Source organism: Myotis nattereri (assembly GCF_964212035.1).
Source record: "Myotis nattereri genome assembly, chromosome: 8".
Classification (NCBI taxonomy): domain Eukaryota; kingdom Metazoa; phylum Chordata; class Mammalia; order Chiroptera; family Vespertilionidae; genus Myotis; species Myotis nattereri.
In genome coordinates this window covers 27,172,087-27,196,031 of record NC_138083.1, presented here as the reverse complement: position 1 = coordinate 27,196,031, position 23,945 = coordinate 27,172,087, and the positions used below count along the sequence as shown (strand labels likewise).

Below are 23,945 nucleotides of genomic sequence, written 5' to 3'. Positions count from 1 at the left end.
TTAATGTAACCCAGATGTAGTTATAACGAAGCTGGTTCTAGGAAGTGTTTCTCCAAATCTCTCTGTTATTTCAAAAAGGATAGAGTTAGAGGAAGTCTGATGCCTACATGCAATTAGAAGTCATTTATTCATCATGGCAAAGTGCTTTTGAAATCTAGAAATTTAGAGATGAAAATGGATATGATTAAAGTTTATAGACTCAGTGCAGGCCAAGAAGTTGACTAAACCATAGACCACAGAATTAGGATGCTGCCTTCAAATGTTGCACATAAAAATGTTATTCTAGGGCACACAAAGGCAATATAGTGCAATTTTAGAATAATTATAAATCCATTCACTACTACCGATTAGCACTCTATGACAGAGACTTATATGATTTCATTTGATCTTTACAATAATTCTTCCAGATAGTGTAGTGTGGTGATTAATGCATTAAAAGTATAAAAACCTTAGAACAGTGGATGGCACATAATAAGCTTTCATCAGCATTATTATTTATCCCTTAACACATTAGGCTATTGTATTTCAGAATAGGTAAGAGACTTTCCCAGTGCCACATAGCTAACAATGGGTATAAATGGCTGTTAGAAAGTATGTCTGCTCAGATCAGAGAACCTGTCCTTCCCACCCTGGTAGACCTGAAGTGAGTTAAGAACTGACAAGAGCCCCGCTGGTGTGGTTCAGTGATTGAGCTTCGACCTATAAACTAGGACAGTGGGTCTCAACCTTGGCTGCACATTAGAATCACCTGGGAATCTTTTTAAAATCCTGATTTCTGGGCCTCATCCTCTGGAAATTCTGTTTCTTTCTTATGGGGTGGGGCCACAACACTAGTAACAAAGAAACAGAATTTCCAGAGGATGAGACCCAGAAATCAGGATTTTAAAAAGATTCCCAGGTGATTCTAATGTGCAGCCAAGGTTGAGAACCACTGAACTAGGAGGTCACCATATGCCTGGGTTGCAGGCTTGATCCCCATTAGGGGGCATGCAGGAGGCAACTGATCAATGATTCTTTCTCATCATTGATGTTTCTCTCTCTCCCCCTCCCTTCCTCTCTGAAATCAATAAAAATATTTTAAAAAGAAAGAACTGACAACAGACTGGGCTACATACCACACATTCAGCTTTCTAGGGGAATTGGGAATGTTTATGTTGTGATTAAACTACTCAAATCTGATTTGTAAGTTCTAGAAGTGCCTAGCATTGTGATTAAGAGACAATTTTTTTTAAAAAAAATATAGTTTATAACTTTCAGTGAGGAAGGGAGAGGGAGATATATAGAAACATCAATGATGAGAGAGAATCATCGATCAGGCACTCCCCCCGCTGGGTATTAAGCCCGGAACCTGGGCACGTGCTTTGACCTGGAATGGAACTGTGACCTCATGGTTCATAGTTGACACTCAACCACTGAGCAACATCAGCTAGGCAAGAGACAAATTCTAAAGTCAGAGTTCCAAGACCTGAATTGTATGACCTTGAACAAACAATTCGCCTTTCCATATCAGTTTTATAATTAGTAAAACGGGGGATAATAATATTGTCCACCAGATCAGTGGAGAGTAACAATAAGGCTTAAGTAATAAACACATTTATTGCTTCATTTATCAGGAAGTCTAGAGGTGGTTCAGAAGGTTAACAATCTCATGAAGAGACTCTTTGCATCTTTCTACTTGGCTATCTTCTTTACACACACACGCACACACACACACACACACAAAGAGAGAGAGAGAGAGAGAGAGAGAGAGAGAGAGAGAGAGAGAGAGAGAATTTCCCTGAAGCCCCATCTCCTTTAATCCATTGGCTAGCTGAGGGTCCCCTAACTACATCCTAGTCAAAAGAGAAAGGGATTCTATAATAATTGGTTTAGACCAATAAATAGACCAGCAGTTTTCTACTGGTGTGCAGCAAGAACTTTTAAAACATGCAATACCTGACTATTTAGTCAGAGGCATTGACCTCTTTTCCCTTAGATTGTCAAATAAAAAATGACAACAGCCAACACAACAATAGCCATCTAGTGTGAATGCTCTGTCTTGAACTATACATATATAGGTCACATAATGCTAGTAGAGTTGCATTTTATTGGTCACGTTGTATAAGGTTGTGTCTGATTGGTTAATTCCTGGTACCAGAAATCGTTATATACAAGGAGAGGCACTTGATTTTCTTAAAAAGCCAATTTGGAGCAAAAAGGGTAATATTTTTTTGAAAAATCCATCTAAATTATACCTAATTTTTTGTCAGATTGGAAAAATATATATGTTTTGGTGTGCCACAGAATTTTAGTAATTAGTATATGCATGCCATGAGATGAAAAAGGTTGAAAAGGAGGAGCCACCTTCCCTATGCACCATTGCCACCTGAACCAAATCAGGGTTTGCTTACAAGAAAACGAGGGTGGGAAATTGCAGTTGAATAGTAAGAGTTATGCTACTGAATGTCTGGGAAGTGCTTCGCTTAGTGCTCTGGCTTAGTGAGCACTCAATAAAGCTTGGCTTTGCCAGCTCCCCGAGGCTGACATTCCAGAGGGCAATTCTGTGCTCTCACAGAAAACAGACCTTTCTATTGTTTTGAAAACAGAACAGAGCATTGAATGTGATGGATCATAGGCCTGGCTCCCAGAACTTTGGTGTTCCTACATGTCCCTTTGCATGGCCCAAATCCCCGCACTTTAAAAATGTTTCTCTCTTGGATCCTTAATCAGAGGTGTGGAAAATGAGGGAGTTGAACCAAGCTGCCTCAAGCCTCATCCTACATCTTGAAAGGGTTTATCTCGCAGTCATCCTGGATCAAACCGCATCCTCTTGCTGGCAGAAGAAGCTGGAGCAGCCCCTGTTTCTCTGGAAGGGAAACACTGTTGAGAATTATACAGCTTTCACCTCCTTCTTTCTATGCACATTCACAGCAACAGCTGGGAAGAATCAAGAATACTAGATGAATGACTCAGCCAGCTCTTGCCACAATGATGGTATGTTGAACAAATGACCCCGCAGCTCAGTGTCATTCAACAATGAGTATTTACTGTCATGCTCATAAGTCTTCAGGTTGGCTGGGTTCTGGCAGATCTAGGACAGGTTCTGTTGGATTTGCCTGCAAACTGCAGATTGGACCTAGGTCTGCATCATATCGCTCCCTGAGATATGTTTATGTCACGGCAATGACAAGAAATCCAAGAAGGTATGCTAAACCTCACAAGCGTATTTCAAGCCTTTGCTCATGACACATTTTCTAACATCTCATTGGCCAAAGCAAGTCATATTGCCCAACATCAATGGAGTGGTTAGACACTCAGGTTGTGTAGTTGAAAAGTGCAAGGTCACATGGAAAAGGGACAGAGAACAATGAGGCAATAAGCCCCCAAGAAGAGATTCAATTTGCCTTCTCATTTAGCTAGAGCCCATTTCTAATCCTCCAAATTCCTCTTCTAGAGGGCACATCCCTTGTCTGTTTTGCCTTCCTAAGCCACTATGGTGGGTAATACCTATATTTGACCAATAATCTTTCCAGTAGATAACTGAGAAGTTGTGGGGGAAAGAAAGATAGAAAGGAAAAGAGAAAAAAATACTTCTGGTAGGATCAGTTTTAAGAACAATTGGGAAGGCCAGGACCCCTGGAAGTAGAGTTTTGTTGCAGTCCTCTAAAGTAAAGAAAATCGATGTGAGAATGTGACTGGTGCCTTCTGTGAGGGCAGCCAAGGCCTCTGGTTAGGTCTGTGGGCAGTATACTCAGTTTTAAGTTTAGGAACATGTGACCAAATTAAACAAGTCAGTTCCTACAGAGATTCTTTGTAGCTGGTGGCTTCCAAGGACAAGGCAAGGTCCTCAAAGGAGCAGGAGTCAGGGGTTGTGTTCACTGGGCTGTCCATGTAATTATCAGCCCGTTGGTGACCAAGAAATGTTTTTTGAATGCATTAAAATATTTAATAGCCACTTTCCCCATCGGCTTTTTGGTAATATTTTGACTGAGTTGATAAACATTGGGTTTTACAAGCCCCAGAGTAGAAGACAGGAAGAACATATACATACTAGTGAGAGAAAGGAATGTTTCATTCTTTCTTTGTTCATTTTGTTTCTTCTTTTTAAAAAATCAACTTATTGAGATATAATTTACTTACAATAAAATTCTTTACTCTTAGACAGACAGTTCCTTAAGTTTTGATACATAATAAAGATAATGTCTATCACCCCTAAAAGTTCTCTGGTGCCCTTTCCTGGTCAATCCATGCCCACTCCTGGCCTCAGGCAACCATGGATGTGCTTTAGTCAACATAGACTAGTTTGCCTATTTTAGAATTCTTCTAATGGAATCATGCAGTATGTAGTCTATTTTGTCCAGCTTCTTTCACTAGGTAGCATGTCCATTTTTTTTATTGCTGAATAGTATTCCATTGTTTGGGCATACCACAATTATTCATTCATCTGTCGATTGATATTTGTGATTTCCAGTTTTGACTATTATGGGGAAAGCTATGCACATTGCTGCACAAGTCGGGATAAACATGGGCTTTCTTTTCTCTTGGATAAATACTTAGGGATGGAAGTTCTGGGTTTTATCATAAGTAAATGTTTAACGTTAAAAGACATTGTTCTCCAAAGTGGCTTTATCATTTTATACTCTCTCCATCAATGGATGGGATTTCCAGTTACTCCATCTCCTCTCAAACACTGGTATTATCAGTCTTTTAAATTTTATCCATTCTGATGGGGTTATCCTTTTCTTTTAGAAAAAAAGAAATGAGAAATGTTTGTTGAATGAATGAAGACAAACATTCTTAGACCTATGTTCCTAAATGAGCAAGTTTCTATTGGTAAAACACTTCTCCCTCTCTCTCTGCCACTCTCTCCCCCCCACCCCCCACATTACACACACACACACACACACACACACACACACACACACACACACACACACACACACGATGGGGCCTTGCGTCTCCCTGGGAAATAAAACCATAGCTTCTCTGAGGACAGGCATTACTATCTCAAAAGCACGACTTAACCGCATGCCAGGGCTTCAAAACCAGCGCGCAAACTCTCAGGGGCGGAGAGGTTTCCCCAAAGACCTCTCACTCCAAGCCTCTCAATCGCTCCCTTCTCTACTGATAAATAATAATTGTCTTTTCAAAAAGAGGGTTTGCGGCTGCTGCTGGAGAGCTCCAGCTAGAGGGGAAAGCCGCGGTTTGCCTCTCTGATCCCTCACGCAGGCTCCCTTTCCCACTCAGTTTAGATCCAAAGACACTCGCAGGCTCCCGCTCAAATTCCCCAGAAAACCCTAGGGACCTTAGGGCTCCAGGACACCCCCGGGTGCCCCTGCCACCAGGCAGCGGGCAGTTGAGAGTGCATGCGGGAGGCGCGGGCTTCGGCTGCAGTGCGGCCCAGGAGCCGACAGGTGCCGCTGCGGCCCCGCTTCCCGCCGCCTGACCCTGCGCGCAAAGTTGTGCTGGAAGCCGCCAGGGGAAGGAGGGACCAAGCGCGCGCGGGTGGCGGGGCGGAGGGAGGAGGGAAGGGAGCAGGGCGGTGGGGAGGGGGGGCGCGGAGCGTGTGTCACTCGCTCTCTCCCTCTGTATATAGAGGATGTGCTGAATGGTGCGCTGGGAGGCGGCGGCGGCCGAGGAGCAGTATCCGGCGGCGGCAGGCAGCCTGCGCTGCCCAGCTCGGCTTCTCCTCGCCCTCGGAAGCTCCGCAGCCACCGCGGGTGCTCGACCCCGCGTCCCGCCCGGGGCATGGCCGGGCGCCTGGCCCCCGCGTGCCCCGCTTGCTGAGCCGCGCCGGACGAGGTGTGGAGGCCGGGAGGCCGGCGGGGGGACAGAGTCGAGAGCCCCTGGAGCGGAGCGAGGAGCCCGTGCCCAGCGCCCCGTCCCTGCCGCGATCGCCCGGGCCGCCCGGAGCCCCGATGAGCCCAGATGGCCGGGGCTCAGCCCGGAGTGCACGCTTTGCAACTCAAGCCCGTGTGTGTGTCCGACAGCCTCAAGAAGGGCACCAAATTCGTCAAGTGGGATGATGTAAGTATTGGGGGATCGGGCTGGGGCGCTAGCGGGGGCACTGGGCAGGGCGGTGGGGTGGGCGGGGTGGGGGTGGGGCGAGGGGCGCGTTATGCAATGGGCGCCCGGGGAGCCCGCGGGGGCGGCCTCGGGGGCACGCGTGGACGGCTGCCGAGGCGGGGAGCAAAGGGCAGGGGCTTTGCGCGCGCTCCTGGGTTCTAGGGGCTCAGGACCTGCCATCCGAACTGGGTCTGGCCGGCACCCCAGTGGAGCAGGAGGGGCAAGCTTTGCCTCGTGGCGGGTCCTGAGAGTTTGAAAAGTGGGCAGTGTGAAGTTGGGAGCGGCTGGGCAGCGCCCGTGTGTGAACTAGACGCGCCCTTCTCCGTCCGCAGACGCACCGCTGTTCCCTCTTGCCATAAAGGAACAGCCTCGACGTCCGAAACTGTTCAGTGACCGCTAACCCTCCCAGCGCTTCCTGGGGAGCCCACATGGCACGGGACACCGCGGTCCAGCCGACAGGTGGTCGCTGGTGCCAAACTTCAGCTCCTGGCTCCCGAGTGAGGGGCCTGAGAAGGGCTGGGGAGGACGCACCTGAGGAGGGGTACAGAGCAGATCAGGGGCACTGAGGGAGGGGTCCGGCCGGGCTCAGTGGGCCTGCGGCGATAGGGAGGGCTAGTGTTTGAGAAAGGAACTGGCTGCAGTCCTTACCTTGAAACACATCTGTCAAGACATCCCCCCACAGTTTACCTACATCTTTTACCAGCTTGGGCAGAGCTCAGCCGCAGCCTCTTATCAGATCCGCAGTGTTTCAGATGAGCCTTGGACCCTAGGATTTCAAGTTATCGCCCCACCGCCTAATTGCCTTCAAGCATTTAAATTAATCTTGCTGAAAACACGGGAATCTTCAGATGGGGGACCTTAGAGTATCAATTTGGTGTCCTGGGTGTCATTTAAGAGCTTTTACAAGAACACAAACCTAGCTTCCAGAACCTAAGGAAATTTAGGTCCAAATGACTAAGACATCTCTTTAAACAGGAAGAATTATAGGAAAATGAGGCGTATTTCTTGTTGAAAGGCTTTCCCACCTAGTAAATTATAGCCTATTATCCTTCAGGGTATTTTTCTTTAATCTTCTTAAACCATTTCCCAGTGTCTGAAAACAATTTAAATATTACAGGTAGCGAATCCAGTTACTTAGCTGAGTGGGTCTGTGTGTCTATTTTGTCCAGTTGGAAGTGCAAATGGAACTTGGAGTCGGAGCCACAGCTTCCTTGAAAGCTCATGCCAATTATAGACTTCTGTGCACCAGGATGTAAACATGCATCCTTTCACTGTGGGCTTTACACTTTTCTCTTTCTGGTCCAGTCTGTTGACCGGATGTTTTGTAAATGGAATAGAATCTAAACAAGTTTAGTCTCAGAGTAAATGCTTTGTGTCAGGGGAAGACAGCAAAAAAGAAAATTCAATAACAAAACAGGCTAGCCCATCTTGAGATCTTCAAATAGAGAGTTAATGTGATGATGGATTTACTGAAAAAGAATGAAGGGCAGAAGGAAGAGATAGACAGTACAGAATAAAAAAGGTATTCCAGCATCGTCTCAGGGATTTATTCACGATGATAATTTTAAACTATATTTTAAATAATTCTCTATTGTGGGGGGCTGGCACGGCCATGGCATACTCATGCTAGCTCAGCCTGGTTCAGTGACCCTGAGTGTGGGTGATGAAAGGCTTAGAAAAGACAGACAAGAGAATGAAAACTGGATCTCGGTGGGACGCTGCCCCTCTGATGGACAATGCCAGTGCCCACAAGCTGTGTCTTTATTTTATAGCAGAAGCCACTAGGAAAAGTAGGGGCATCTACGTGATCAAGATGTTTACAACATTCTCGTTGGTTTCAATCCTACTCAACTACATGCACCTGAACTCTATCACTCAGGCACGTGGGGCCACGTGTTCGGACCACAGGTTCAAGCTTACAGCTATAGCTGTTGGCTATAATTGTGCTGGGAAGGCTCTGCCCTCCAAGCTGGGACTTGCACGTGGCAATGAGAGGACTGTGCCCTCTCCTCGGTCCAAGGCTTGAACCTGCCTGAAACACAGTATCCATGCCCCACACTCCAGAATGTCTTATTTGGAAGAAAATATCCAGTGTCACTTTGAAAATGAAGGTCTTCTATGGAAACATATTTTGATAGGTCCAGGTAGATTATTATTTTCATTCCTGTCACATATATTTATTCTTCACCTACTGATGCCAGGCCCTGCATTAGATTCTGGGGGTGGTGAGGAAAGTGGACAAAATCTCAGCTGATATAGACCTCACAGGCTAGTTAGAGGAGACAGAAAATTATCAACAACACCAGTGATATAGAGGTGCAGTGAGTAATGGAGAGGTCACTAGTCAAACACCACCTGAAGGTGAGACTCCCTCTGAGCAGTCGAATCTCTGGCCTTTTATAGGGAAGAACCCAGACTGCACCCAGAAGTCAAATGATCTGGAATATGATGAATTATCCTGCACGTTTCTTGGTTCTGTTGGCCTCCATGGTGATCTGTGGACTGAGAGGGACCCAGGCTTTCCTAGGTGGCCTGTATTTTCCCCAGGGGTCACCCCTCTCCTCTTCCCAGCCCATATTTGCCCTTCTAGAACCAAGCCAGTTTAGGTGACCTGAGTAATTATATTGCATCTTAGCGAGTCTGTGCAGAAGACAAAGGAGAGTTGAAAGGCCAGGGTTAACCTACTGGTTCTTTTGTCAGTCAGCTGTGTGACTTTAGGTTAATCAGTTAACTTCTCTGAATCTTTGCTGCCTCTTGTGCAAACCGAGAATGCCACATTCCCTACCTATTTCATCTAATAGTTGGGAGAAGCCGATAGGATAAATCAGCACTTCTAACACTTGGATGTGCATCAGGGACATCTGGAGGGCTTGGGAAGAGTCAGATTGCTGAGTCCCACCCTCAGTTTCTGATTCAGAAGGTTGGAGGTGGGACCTGGGGATCTGTTTTTCTCATTAGGTTTTGAGTGAGGCTGCTGCTGCTGGCTTGAGGAACCACACTTTGAAACCACTGAGATAAGATTTTTGAAAGAATTTGAAAAGTGCGATGCACAGCGCAATGTTGTTGGCCTGTGTACATTTTCGCTGGTTTGGAATTTCATTTTATCTCTGTGTTTGCATTTTGAGGAAGTCATCCAGTTGCTACCTAAGAGGTAGAAAGACCTCAGTGACATAATCCTGGACAATCCTATCTCTGATGCTCAGGCTGGCTTACTTCACCTTTATACATTTCTTTTGAATTTCTTATGTGCAATGAAAAATTTTCAGCATTTTCACCTGCCTCTAGTGGGAGTGCAAGAAAGGGAAAGAAAGGAAGATTTTTGAGAGGCTGTCTAGTCTGATTTTCTGTCCTGTCTGCAGGGGAGGCCTTTTGACCCTGACTTTGGAAAATACCTGCTACCGGGGTATCTCTGCACCTGTTTGTCTAGAAGAAAAGTAAATTCTGGAAATAGCTTTAAAAACTCTCAACTATCTCATCTCACTTAAAAATGTAGAACCCTGCTCTCTGTTCTTTAACAGGAAGGCTCGGCAAACTCATTAAGCAGATTCTCAATAGACCATTAGAATGCATAATGGTACATTTGAACATGATGAGTTTGGAGCCATTTAGTATTGTAAAGAGATTATCTCTTGTTCCTTGGGTGATTAAAGCACTATAATTACCAGTCAGTCCCATTGTCCTGAACACCCTATGGGATGGAAGATGTCACCCAGACTTGCAGTGCCCTGCATAATCTGTTGGCTATCTACCAATGTCATGGTGAGGCTCTGGACTCTAAGATTGGTATTCAGAAGCTTTGCCATAGGAACTAGCCCATCACAACAAATAGCAGGTGGGTGGTGGAACTGGAGCAGGGTTCTGAAGATACCGTGTTGCACCATTGCTAGGCATTAACTTTGCTTTTGCCTGATCCATGGAGAGGTCTGGGGGCCCCCAGATTCTGTGGGGGCATATGGAAGTATTTCAGTGTCTGTATAGGAAGGCCAAACCTTGAACTCCAGAACTTGGTCAGCCGATAAAGGACTGACCTATTATGGCTACCTGTTCCACTGGTGATTTCAAAGGATGCCACTTGATTCTTGCTTTTATTTGGCATTTGCGTATTAACAAGCTCTGGAGGTCAGAGGTGTGTGTAAAGGTCTGTGACCATTATGGGAAACAGACAAAGGAAAGGCTTACTTTCTCCAAATCAGTTTAGGGAGCTTGGGATTGTGGCCCCCTCTAGTTTCTGGTGTTTGGCCTTGCTCTGTATTGGAGAGGATGTGGAGGGCAAGAGGAAGGACAGAAACCATACAGTGGCCGCCCAACACCTGGTTCGCCCTATTTAACATCCGAGAACCCTGTCTCTTTGTTCAACAACCTCTGGAGCTTGGGAGGCTTCTCCTCTGCCTGTTCTTTCTTTTTCTCCACTCTCGCCCTCCGAATTCAGATCTCACTGTGGCAAGTTACTAAATGCATCGCAACCTCGCTTTCCTCATCGGTAATGTGAGCATTGTAATATTTCCTGCTGCACAAAACAGCTGTTAAGGTCAAGTGAGGGAAAGCTTATACATGGCTTTGTCTAATGTCTGACACACAGGAAGCCCTCAATAAAACACGTTTTAAGGAGTTATTGTCTCCCCTGTAGTTACAGGGCCATGAGTTTTATCTCAAAGTGGTCAGCATGTATTAGAGGACTCTTCTGTTCTGTAAGTAGGAGACCCAGACCTTCCTTCCATTTCCTTTAAGGTATGCTTTGATTTTCATATTTTGTATTTAAAAAAGAACAATTCCTTCTTTTTAAAAAAATCCAGGTGTTTGAGAGAACAGTGAATCCAAAAAAACACACAAAACAAGCCAGTTTACAAAGCATCCAAAAGTTTTATTTCCACTTAATAAAATAATATATATGTGTACACACACACACACACACACACACACACACACAGCAAGTACACAAGTATGATTTCTGTAAGGATGAACAAAACCTCTTGTAATTTAGCAAGAATTAATACATATATAAATCTTACATCGTACAACCTGCCTTGCAAGCATAATCTAACATTCAAAACATAATTGCTAGCCTGGCTCATTTGCAATGATGCCCTGTGGTTTTAAAACAAGTAACTCCCTCCTCCCTCTCAAGCACTCCCCCTTCCCTCCTCCCCACAGCTAAAACAGGTGATAATAATACTAAAAGCATGCTAGCCTAGAGCATATTTCCCAGCATCCTACACAAAAGCATAGGTAGAACTTCTGTATTGGCATAGAACCTGCAGTTACGGTTTCCAACATGATGATGACAAGATTGCTGAGGAGGCAGAGGGGAAGGGTTGATGAGGTGGGCATTCAGCAGTGTTCTCTTTGAAAAGGTTTTGTGAAGTAGGGAAGAAGCAGCTCTGGTTGGCAAGTGCTGGATCTGGATGGGGCCCCCACAGGTTTTTAGACAGGAAGGCTGGCAGGTGCCCTCAAAATGCCACTTGAATATGCCCAGATAGTCCATTTTTCTTTTCCAAAGAGATGTAGTGACTTTCTCATTGGCAGTAATATCTGTCACCTAAATGTGAGAGTATTATTCTTCCAAATAAAGCTCTTTTAAGCTTCTATCAGAGTGTAACATGTGTTCAGGAAAACACACAAATCTTGTGTCCAGCTGAATCTATTTTCACAAAACAAATTCATCTGGAACCAGCTACAGAGCAAGGAACAGCAGTGCCAGCCCCTCATGTTCCAGGGAGCTTTGTTTCAGTCCCTACACCCCCCTCACCACCTTGGGTAACAATTATCCCAACTTACAGCTCCATAGAGCAAGTTTTGCCTGTTTTTTTAATCTAATAAAGCTACTTTTATTTTCAGAGAAAACAAACCCTCTTTAGCCTAAAGCATTTTAGTTATTGCTGGATGAACCCTCTTGAACAATATCAACAAAACTGACTTATTTTCTGTTTAGAAGGCACTTGAATTGGTCCTTATCTGTCCTAAGATGAAGTCTGAGAAGTGAGGCAGGTGTAATGAATGCCCCAAAGGAGGAAAGAGTTAAAGCTCTAGTAATTTAGTAAGGAAAATTAGTGCAGGTAGGCTGTTATAGACACAGACAAGCAGACTATTTGAGGGCTGTTTCTGCACTGTATTTTTCTCTCATAAGTTTTCTCTGTTATCTTGCCTGACTTTGCTATCCCCATCTGCGGTGCATTAGGATAATTTGCTCTGCCTATTAGCATATCTCTAATACTTGCCTTGAAAGTTTAACCTATCAGTAAGTAGTTTCAAATTATGTTTACCTGCCATGACATTTAAATAGGACAGGGACATTTTTCTTTTTTTATGTTGCACTTAGTAACCTGTAGTTAAATGTTGCTTTATCGGGATTGTTTCATGTTATCACGAACAGGGAATGCCAGCAGAAAATGGAGTGGCATTGATTGTGAATTGCTGGCTAACGCTATGGATCTCTCATAAATAACAAATCCTTGGTAACTGAAAACGTTAGGTTTCCTGCTGCCCGAGCTAATATTAGGTTCACGCAGCCTTTTCAGATCATGTCATAAATTCCATCTGCTCAGACAGATTTCATAACACTCCCTTTCTCCATCTACGCAGGTCTGACCCCCCAGTCAGAGCCATGTGTCCCTATGTATCAGTAGGGAAAGGAACACAGGTGAGACACATTTTTGAGATCAGTCATACGTGAGATCCTAAGAAATCCATCAGTTTCTGTAAAAAAACGAACTGAAACAGGATAAGAAGAAGGATAGACTCCTTAAGAATCTTTCTGATTCCCCTCTGAGCTCTATAAGTTTTGTTATTTGATTTTATTATCTTCTTCACATCTTAATTTCAATTTTTGGAAATCGTAAAACTCTGTATTGAACAAACTCTTACGTATATAGGTATATAGGTATGTGTATTAATTGAGGTCAACTAAATCTACACATTTATCAAGAAACTCAATTATTGTGAATGGGGAAACAGATGATCACATAAAATAAAAATACTACTAAAACAGAATGAAAAGCATCCTACATATGTTTTTAATTTCAAGGGCTTTTTTAGTTAACAATATTGGCTTAATGTTTTGTTTCTTTTCACTGCATTGAAATTTTATGAGCAAGTTCAATGAGAATGGATTACCTAGTAAGGAAAACACTTTTCCCTGAACTAGTCATGGTGGATATCAATGTATAACATTAATACCTAAGAGATTAATTTTCTGTTAAAAGCTTCTGATTTTAGGAACTTGTTTATGAGTTAGGTAAGGAGAAGTTAACTTGAGTAATTTTATAGAAGAGGCCATAGGAGCTCAAAAAGGAGATGGAAGACCACAGAGCAAGTCAGCTAGTGGTCTAGTCAATTTAAAAAATAAAAATGAAGGGTTTTAACCATGATGTTTTCTTAGGTGTGCTCTCTAGGAGATGGCTGAGTCTTACGTAGCATCCATTCCCACATCCTCTTAGTGGGACTTTATGTAACACAGAGTCTGGAAATCTAAAGCTACACTTGCTAGACTTCCTTGAGGCATGCAATATTTTGGCTGCCAATTAAGCTCCACCAGTATTCAGTGCACTCATATGAGATTTGGAAAGCAGAAATGTGAACGAGGCTACCTTTCAGCATCCTTTGGGTTGTTTCTGCAGATGAGTGAGATATTGAAGAAGTGTTATCTTCTGTAATCTTCCATGAGTAGAGAGAGCCAATGGTGATAGTGGCTGCCCCCTGCTTTCAGATTACTTTCCCTTCGTCTTCAACTAGGATGGTGTGGTTTTGACTCCAGGGGTTCCTTCTTGATCTCTCACCTTTCTGAGTGTGGTGGAGGCAAATAGCTCTCCTCAGCTGTGGTGTTCTGGGCTCATTCATGGAGGTCCAATCTGAGCCCACTTCTCCAGACCTTCAGGGGATTCTGTCAAGAGCTTACTTGTCTGGAATTAAATTCCTTTATATTCACAGATTCTAGAGAGGTTTTTGTTTCCTTCCTAACCCCTGCTCAATATGGTCTCTCATAGGTCTAGGTTTTCATGATTCTTAGCCCTAATGTGCAATAGCAATCTAGACATTCTCTGTAATTTTCTCTTCCAATATTACTCTTGAGTAAAATAGAGTTTTGCTATAATGCTGCCTCTAGAATTCAGTAAGAGTGATTATATATATATATATATAATCACTCTTACTGAATATATATGTATATATATATACATATATATATATCTCAGGAATTTATACTTGTGAAGCACTATTTATTTACATTTACCCCCATGCAGTCATTAAGAGCACCTGAGTGGTAGGAAAAGAGCAAGTATTATTATTCTCATTTTGCATAAGAACAAACTATGAGGCTAGTGACTCAACTTGCCCAAGGACTCAAAACTAGTTACCTTCCCTGTGGAAATTACTCTCTTCCATGGGGTTGCAAGGAAAGCATTCCAAGGACCCATGCACGGGAGATTGTGGTGTGGCAAGATTTATTTGTGATGCAAAATCAAAGGAGTTCCCCTCCTGGGTTCCCAATGTTCTGTCTCTGTCTGTCCTGCCATGGAAAAAGTCCAATCTGGTCTTCATCAAGGCCAAAACAAAGGCTAGTGTCCAGAGCTTCTGTTTCATATTAAAGCTCAGTTCTTTGTCGCCCCAGCAATTCGCCACGAGGGCGAGTGTGGGTCACAGAAAGAGAAAGAGAGAGAGCTCTTTGTTCCTTCAGGGTTAGGACCAGGAGCTTTTTCAAAATAACCAATCAGCCTCGCTAGCATGGCTCAGTGGTTGAGTGTGGACCTATGAACCAGGAGGTCACAGTTCAATTACCGGTCGGGACACAGGCCCAGGTTGTGGGCTTGATTTTTAATAAGGGGTGTGCAGGAGACAGCCAATCAATGATTCTCTCTCATCACTGATGTTTCCATCTTTTTGGAGGTTTCTAGAAGATTCTTCAGTCACCTTTTAACCATCATTTTGAAGTCTATATCCAGTAGTTTGCTTTCTTCCATTTTTTTCATTTGTGACATGTTTCTTTGTCTCTGCATTTTGGCTGCTTCCCTGTGTTTGTTTCTATGTATTGGGTAGAGCTGCTATGTCTCCTTGAGTTGGTCTTGTGTAGCAGGTGTTCTATAGGGCCCAGTGGCTCAGCCTCCCCAGTCACCTGAGCTGGGAGCTCTAGGTGCACCCCTTTGTGGGCTGTGAACACAGTTTTGTTATAGTTGACATTTGATTGCTGTTGGTGTCACTGGGAAGAATTGACCTCCAGGCTAATTGGCTGTGTGGACCAGCTGTGACTACATGGGAGAGCTGCTGTGCATCAGACACCCTGTGGAGCAGGACTTGCTTCAGTGGGGCTTTGGTGCTCACTGAGTCTGCCCCTTCAGTGTGTCACTTATGGATGTGTAGGTTTGTAACCTGGTATGGTCTGACACTGACCATTGGGCACACTGGCTCTTGGGTCTCCAGGGAGGTGCAAAGCCAGCCACTGCCTGGGGCCACCCAACAGGAGCTACAGAGAGATCTGAAAATTCCTTCTCTTTGTATGGGGTTTGGAAGTACCCTGATGAGGCCCAGCTATGAAGCAAGGTGTGCTGGTGCTGGGTCTTGGATCTTTTATTGATAGGTTTGGAAATCTTTGACCCAGCTGCAGCTTGTTTGAAAGATTTTACCCTGAGCAAGGAAAGGTCATTCATATGCAAAAGCTGCTGCACACAGCTTCGGTGGGGTTGTAAATTGGATGAGGCAGGGTATTAGGGAATCACCAGGGTGGAGCAAACAGAAATGGCTGCCAGTTCTCCCTGAAACTCAGGAGGTCCCAGAATAGAAACAATGATCCCTGCAAGTACCTCTCTCTGGGAGAAAGCCACCTCCGAGTTTATGCCCAGATGCCAGACCATCCAGTTCCTACTCATATGTGTCTGTGTTCTCCAGAGCCTCACCCTGGTGCTGGAGCTCAGAGGACTCTGCATCTTGTAAGTTCAGTTTGTGGTGCTGGCCTTTTAAGAGGAACAGCTGGGTCTCCAGCAGCCTGTGTGTCATTGAGCCCCAATCTGCACTGGTTTTTATAGCCTGTAGTTCTTACTGCCCTAGGGACTTCTTTTCCCAGCTTTGGGACCCTGGGCAGGGGGTCTGGTGTGGGGCTGGGACCCCTCGCTCCTCCTGGCAGCCTCCACAGAGAGGATCTCCCTCCCAATTGAAAAAGAGGCACACATGGGTGCCAGAGCAGCTTGTTCTGTGCTTCCACACCTCCTACCAGTCTCAGTGTGCTTTTGTGGGGAGCCGGCATGGCCATGGCATACTCAATGCCAGCTCAGCCTGGCTCAGTGACCCTGAGTGGGGGCAATGAAAGGCTTAGAAAAGACAGACAAGAGAATGAAGCTGGGTCTTGGTGGGACGCTGCCCCTCTGATGGACAGCGCCAGTGCCCACAAGCCATGTCTTTATTTTATAGCAGATGCCACGAGGCAAAGTAAGGGCGTGATCAAGATGTTTACAACATTCTCATTGGTTTCAATCCTACTCAACTACATGCACCTGAACTCTACCAAGCCCACGTCACTCAGGCACGTGGGCCACGTGTTCGAACCATAAGTTCAAGCTCACAACTACAGCTGTTGGCTGTAATTGTGCTGGGCGGGCCCTGCCCTCCAAGCTGGGACTTGCCCGTGGCAATGAGAGGACTGTGCCCTCTCCTCAGTCCAAGGTTGAACCTGTCCAAAACACTGGAGCCGTGGCCCATGTGCTTTGTTCTTTACTTTTCTAGTTGTAGGGCTTCCATTCAGACAGCTTTCCGGCGGTTCTAGATGATGATTCTGTATTTTATTTGTAATTTCGATGTGGTTGTGGGATGTGGTGAGTACAGGCATTTACCTACGTTGCCATCTTCAAATCCTCTGCCCGCTTTTTATATCCTGTTTTAAAGGGATTTATTTTATTTAGTTTTACAGTTCATCTTTTTTGATATATAATTTCATATAACTTTACATTCGAATATACAGTTGATCCATGACAGCACATTGGTGAGGAAACCATGGTAATGAAAGGTCTTTGTAATGTTAATGTTGGTTTCAATGACTCTTTTGCTGAAATGTTTCTCTTTCTTGTGGATGTTGGGGTTTTGTAGCAGTCCTTTACTTTGTTCCTTGACTGTCCTTTTTCTTTGCCCTAAAGACCTTTTGGGGAATTCATGTAAGTTGCAAAACAGCATACTGCAAAACCTTTTATATCATTATATTAGTCTTCACTATTGATGAGATAGGAATGAGAGTAAAATGGTTTCTTTCAAATAGAGAGGAGTAAGTGGACATACATCATCCACTATTACTAACTTAAAACAGGTATGTACATATTAGTGTTCTCTTTTTCAAGGTGGATGTTTATTGGAAAAATATCTTATTACTTTAAATAAGCAAATGAAAGTTGCCTTCTTTGTTAGAGCCTGTGCATTTACATGTATTTGCTTACATTTTAAGCTCGCTGTGCTTCCACAGGCCGCCACCTTACAGTGTTCCTGATCCAAAGCCTCACCCATTGTAGGCCTCGGCCAATGGATCTCAAAATGTAGTCCCTGGACCAGCATAGCAGTCGCAGCACTGAGAGCTTATTCAAGATGCAGATTCTCAGGCTCCTTCCCAGACCTGTTAAATGAGAAACCCTGGGAGAAGGGCCCGGCAATCTGTGTTCTAACAAACCCTCCTGGTAAAAGCTGATGCTTTCACAAGTTTGAAAACCACCATGTAATGGAACATACGTCTCATAGGTATTGACAGAGAGAGAGAAAGTGAACAATGGATCGTCTGAAAGTTGTCTCCATTTTCTGCAGTAAAATGTTGCAAGAGTCCTAATCCATCTGCAGTTACCTGGGAAATGAAGTATTTCAAACTCCAAACTAGAGCACATGTTGTGACAATTAAGAATTATTGAGATCTGGATTGAGTGGCTACTTTGGTCTGGGGAGAATATAGAAACTTGCAGCTATGTGGGAGGTGGGGAAAAAAGCAGGTGGCATTGAAAAAGGATATTTGTGTATTTCTGTGTCAAATCCGGCCTTGCATGGTAAGAATGCCAAGTTCCAGCTGATCTTGGAATGTTAGAGGTGATTATGGAGGAAGCAGGCAGGGAGCCGAGATAAATGATCATTTAACAGAGGATCTGTGGCCGGAAGAGTGGGGTCAAGAAAATATTGAACAAAGGAGCTTTAATTTTGAAGGAGGACAAGGAATAACTTAAAAATAACAGTATCTGAAACTGCGTGGCAGCCTATGATGTTCCAGAAATTTTGAGTAGTTTTACTCTCCTAATTTTAATATGTGATTGTCTGATTCCTGCAGTGAATTGTCACCAAGATTTTGATTAGAATCTTGTCAGACACTGATAAGAAAAGGAAGTGACCTGAGAATAAGTTACACTTCCAGGTGAATCCCAGATTCACCTGGAAGTGGGGATGTGTGCTGTGTGGAGCCTGTTGGAAACATATTTTGCCTGAATCGACAAGTGCAGATGGTGAAACAGAAGTGATAATATTGCTATGATTTATTGGAAATATTGCTCTGAACTCTTAATGGGTAATCTCATAGGAGAAACTGAAAATAGTTTAAAAATTATTCTTTCATTATAATATCAAATTTGTTTCCAAAATGTCTTTTTGGTTATTTAAAAGTAATTTTGAAATTTTAAAATTCCAGATGAAGTTCTATGCAACAGCACAATCCTTGTAAAAGATATATTTCAAACTGCATGTAAAAGTGAATTTTAAGAATATTAGGATAAAACAGAATGGCATTTCCTTAAAAAATTAAATATAGAACTATCATATGCTCCTGCTCTAGATATATACTGAAAACAGTTGAAAGCAGGGACACAAACTGATATTTGTAGACCCATGTTCACAGCAGCATTATTTGCCATAGCCCAAAAGTGGAGACAAAAATATCCATTGACGAATGAATGGGTAAACAAAATGTGATATATGCATACAATAGAATATTATTCAGCCTTAAAATAGAGGGGACTTCTGACGCGTGCTACAACATGGATGAACCTTGAAAACATTATACTATGTGAAATCAGCCAGACACAAAAGGACAAATATTGTATGATTCTACTTATTTGAGGCACGAAAAGTAGTCAAATTCATAGAGACAGGACATAGAATGGTGATTGCCAGGGGCAGGGTGGGGTGTGGGGTGGGGAGGAGGGAATGGAGAGTTAGTGTTTGAGAAGTACGGAGTTTCAGTTTGGGAAGATGAAATTTCTGGAGATGGGGGTGGTAGTGATGAATGCGGTTAATGCTACTAAACTTGACATTTTAAAATGGTAAGTTTTATGTCATATATGTCTGTCAAAGTAAAAAAGGAATGCCGTGATAAACTTTCATTTAATATATTTTTAATAAATCAGTTTGTAAACATAGTTCCCTATAACCATAGTACACATTTTTATCTACCAAACATTGTTCCAGGTCCTTTACCCAAATTATCCTATTTAGTTCTCACAAAACCATTCTGAGGTGGGTATTATTATTATTATCTCATTTTCTTTTCAGTTGTGGTTGTGTAGAATGGGGCACCAAGATGGGACAGGCAGAAATTTGAACCCCAGAGCCTCTATAACCTGGCTCTTCCAATAAAATTTACCATTTGGACCAAAACCATCAATGTATTTTATCCCACCTGGAAAAGAATCCCAAATTCCCAAATTATCTCTGCATGTTCTAATTTTTGTTACAAGTCCTTTTGATCAGAGAAAGAATATGACATATCACAGTTATAATGCATATGCAAAAATTTGAAATAAACTGGTAATTTATGTCTCTCTTAAAAAATGCAGTTCCTGCAAAGGCCTAAGTATTTCAGTATAAAAATCCATATCCAATGACATGTGTTTTCTTGTGCAGATGGTATGCCTTTCTGAAAATTGCCAAAAGGAAAGAACACAGATTTTAGAAATGTTTAATATTATAATTACAGAGCATGCAGATTTTGCTTTACAATATGTTGCTTTAAATTTGTCTGTGATGTTTTCTTTTATCATGGCAAATTTAGATTTATAACAATTTTGTGTATAACCTTATGAATATGTAGAAGATGGCCTTATTAACTGTTATCTTGGAAACAGCAATGCCCAAATGCTATGTTTACTCTCATGAGCACAATTAAAAATAGTTTTACAATACAAATGTATTTTAAAATATGATCTCAAGCATTGATTTTAATTAATTGTGTTCATATAAAATATACTAGAGGCCCAGTGCATGGATTCATGCACCAGTGGGTTTCCCTTGGTCTTGCCTGTGCCCTCTCGCAATCTGGGACCCCTTGGCAGATGTCAGACTGCCAGTTTCTGCCTGATCCCCACAGGCCAGGCCAGAGCCCACTGCTGCACAAATCTGTGCACTGGACCTCTAGTATGCATATAAGATCTTTGGTTAATCTCTTCCTGCCCTCCCTCTCCCCTTTTCCCTCTGAGATTCATTAGTCTGTTCCATGTGTCCATGCCTGTGCGTTAAGCATCTTCCCCCTGGTGGTCAGTGCACGTCATAGCTACCGGTCGAACAGTCGAAAGGTTGGCTGATTGCTTAGGCTTTTATATATATAGATAATGATATGTAGTGTTAAAATTATTTGGAAAACTAAATACAGCTTTTTAAAAAATTATTTATTTTTATTGTTGAGGGTATTACAGATATCCCCCATTTCCCTCCCATTGCCCAGCTCCTCTTGGTTCCAGCCCTACCCCAAGCCTTTACCACACTGTTGTCTGTATCCATGAATTATGCATATATACATATAAGTTCTTTGGACATTCTCTGCCTGCCCCCCCACCCCCTTCCATTAAGATCTGTCAGTCTGTGCAGCTTTTTAATAGAAAACATGCCAATGCCTTAAAAAAAATCTGTCTTAATAAATAAACATATGCATTACTGGACTTTTCCTTTACACGTAATATCCAAATATTCCGATCATTACTAAAGTACTAGTACCTCAGTTATGTAATTAATAATTCTATGACATTAAAGATGTCATCTCTATTTTTTTGAAATTTTTATTAATAATTGATGACCTTGGAGAAACTCTTAATAATTATTACCTGTAAGTAACTTCTGGGTAGGATTTTCTACAGGCATATATATTGATATACATGTATTTTCTTACATTTCTAGGACTCCACTATTGTCACTCCAATTATTTTGAGGTCTGACCCTCAGGGATTTTTCTTTTACTGGACAGATCAAAACAAGGTAAGAAGTAATATTTGCCTTTCTTACATTATCCAGTTGGTTGCTGATTTGTAAGGTATTTATTTTATCTGCATAAGTATTCCTATTTCATAGATGACCCTTGTAACTTATTTAAAGATTCTACTTCAAAAGTATATCTAGTATCAAAATGTTTTAGGATTTTGCAAGGACTCTAGTCTGACATATTAGATGTTCTAAATCCTAGAACAATTGATAGTTTTTAGGAAAAGAACATGGGAATGTGAGTTACATTTGTTGTAGAAGAAAATTAGCCAATATTACTGATTTAAGTCCCTTTTCCAACTCTACCCATAAAGAATGAAGAAAAATGATGAGAAAACACTTTTGATCTTAGTGTCTATAACTTCGGCTTTTTCTTTCTCTTCCCTCTCTTCTTTGCTGCTTATTAAGGGATCTCCTAGCCTCAGCGGGAATGTGGCCTTGATCATTTGTTCAGAAAACCAAGAATAAGATTCCTTTAGCCTACCTGTTTAATTTTTCAGGAATTTCTTCCCACATTAGATTTCTATTCACCATATCATAAATTTAAAATCTCATTTAGTATGAAACCAATTGAGATGATTTCATATTGAATTATTAAAAGTGGAGTGTCTAGAGATCATAATATTTATTTGGTGTTTAATGGGCAGTTAGACCAGAATATTCATAGAAAGTAGTTATTTCAAGAGACAATGCTACGGTTCTGTACTTGAACCTAGGAGACCATAGATCGTAGGATATTTTGGCTCTCTAAATTCTGATATTTGGAGATGGGATCAGCTTTATGGAGAGTGCTAAATACATATTGACCCCAATAGCGTACCAGGCACCAAATTATGAGCTGCTATCAGCCTTTTCACATCGTTACATTAGGTCCTTATACCCATAGTTTGTCTGTCTCACTTTCTGCTTTTTGGACAACCTGGATTTCACCTGTGAGCAGCAGTATGTAACTAGCCCTGTGCTGTGGTGTGTTTGGAGTTAGGGCTGAGTCTGGGTGAAACTCTTAGGGTGCTGGTCTCCAAGGCCAGTCCTGAACGGCCTTTTTAACTATCATCCTAAGGCAGATTTTAGCCTGGTGGCCCTGCAGTTTCCTTTTGAGTATGGGTTCCCTGGAATCATCTGTGGCCACAGATGTTGGGGGGCTAAGTCATAGACCCCAAGCTAATGTCAAAAAAATGTATTGGAGTAATATTTCCTATTTAATGTTCATGCTTATTACTGAGTGTGTTAATCACGTTGGCTTTGACGTGCTGTTTGGCTTCCTGCTGTTATGTATAAAACAATGGCTTGAAAGAGTTGTGTTTTTCTTTTTCCTCCTAAAGGTTATTTTTAGGAGTGTTGAAACTATATTCATGAAAGATATGTTTATAATGCCTAGAGCATTTTAAAAGTTTGGGTATTTGTATGAGAGGCTAAACTGTCAGTTTGATTTTTCAACTGGTAAATCAAGCTTCTATAAAAGCAATGGAAGGTATTTGGGATTTTTAAATAATTCATGGCAAGTCAGCTAAGCTGCCCTCTAAGACCAATCATAAATATTTCTTTGCTTAAGAAAGAGAAAGGTTTTAGGGCCTAAGTCTCTTTGATGCATTTCTATTGTTCCTGTATTTTGACTCATACTTATTTTCATATGTAGGGACATTTCTTTCACTTTTATCTACTAACCTTTTTTTTTTCGTTCTTGGTTGCCATACTGTTTATGACCAATGAAAACAAATAATGAGGTAGCAATTTCCTTTATCTATCTATTGCCTTTCTTTTCATGGATATTAATCTTACAGTTCTAGCCAAGAGATGGCAAATTTTATTTTTTACTTTTTAAGTACCCAAGTCATCCTTCAGTCATCTATATTAGAGGTTGGAGATTTATTTATTTATTTTTGTCGGTGATCATATATCACTAACCCCAAAATGAGAGGATTTAAGAACAAAAATTAGACTTTCCATGCTTCCAAGGTTACCATGTTCTTCTGCTTTAAGCCCAACCCTGAAACCAGAGGCGTGCTACATCCCCTTCTAGAGATGAACTCCTCTGAGTGGCGCAGAGTAAATTGATGCTAGAAGAAAGAAGTGGTGCTCACAGATGATGGCACACCAAGCTTTTAGTCCATGTATTTTGCATAAGATCATTAGAAGTTGAATGGTATAATCACCATGTTATTTAGAGGCCCACTTTCTTTAAAATACTTTTTGCTGACAATTACTGCTAGTGATGTGAATCTTTCACGTGTATTATAGGGATGATATATCAGAGAAAAAAAGAGGTTTGAAGTTCATCCCTTGATTTGATTTTATTTTATTATTTTTAAATATATTTTTATTGATTTCAGAGAGGAAAGGAGAGAGAGAGAGAGAGAGAGAGAGAGAGAGAGAGAGATACATCAATGATGAGAGAGAATCAATGACCAGCTGTCTCCTACACACCCCACACTGGGGATTGAGCCAACAACCCAGGCATGTGCCCTGACTGGGAATGGAACTGTGACCTCTTGGTTCAAAGGTTGATGCTCAACCACTGAGCCATGCCGGCCAGGCTATCTCTTCATTTTACACACTGTTCTCCATTCATTTGGAAGCTTGTACTGGTGCTTAGCGTATTATACCTCCCTTCTGGCTTCTTCCCAAAGCCTTTCCCCTTTGTCCATGAAGCCTGTACTGAAATGCTTTGATTAGTAAACACTGGATGCCTAGTCTGATGGGAGGCGAGCTGAGTGGCT

At 42.4% G+C, this 23,945-nt stretch overlaps 1 protein-coding gene across 2 annotated transcripts in view; it reads left to right on the top strand.

Annotated features, from left to right (window-relative positions):
• Positions 1–5,489: 5,489 nt before the first annotated feature.
• PLCB1 (phospholipase C beta 1) overlaps positions 5,490–23,945 on the top strand; it is a 624,828-nt gene continuing 606,372 nt past the window's right edge. For both annotated transcript variants that reach the window (XM_081097387.1, XM_081097386.1), the window contains exons 1-2: positions 5,490–6,006; positions 21,148–21,225. In XM_081097387.1, the coding sequence (XP_080953513.1) occupies positions 5,908–6,006; positions 21,148–21,225 (177 nt within the window). In that variant the 5' untranslated portion in view covers positions 5,490–5,907. The remainder of the gene's footprint in view (positions 6,007–21,147; positions 21,226–23,945) is intronic.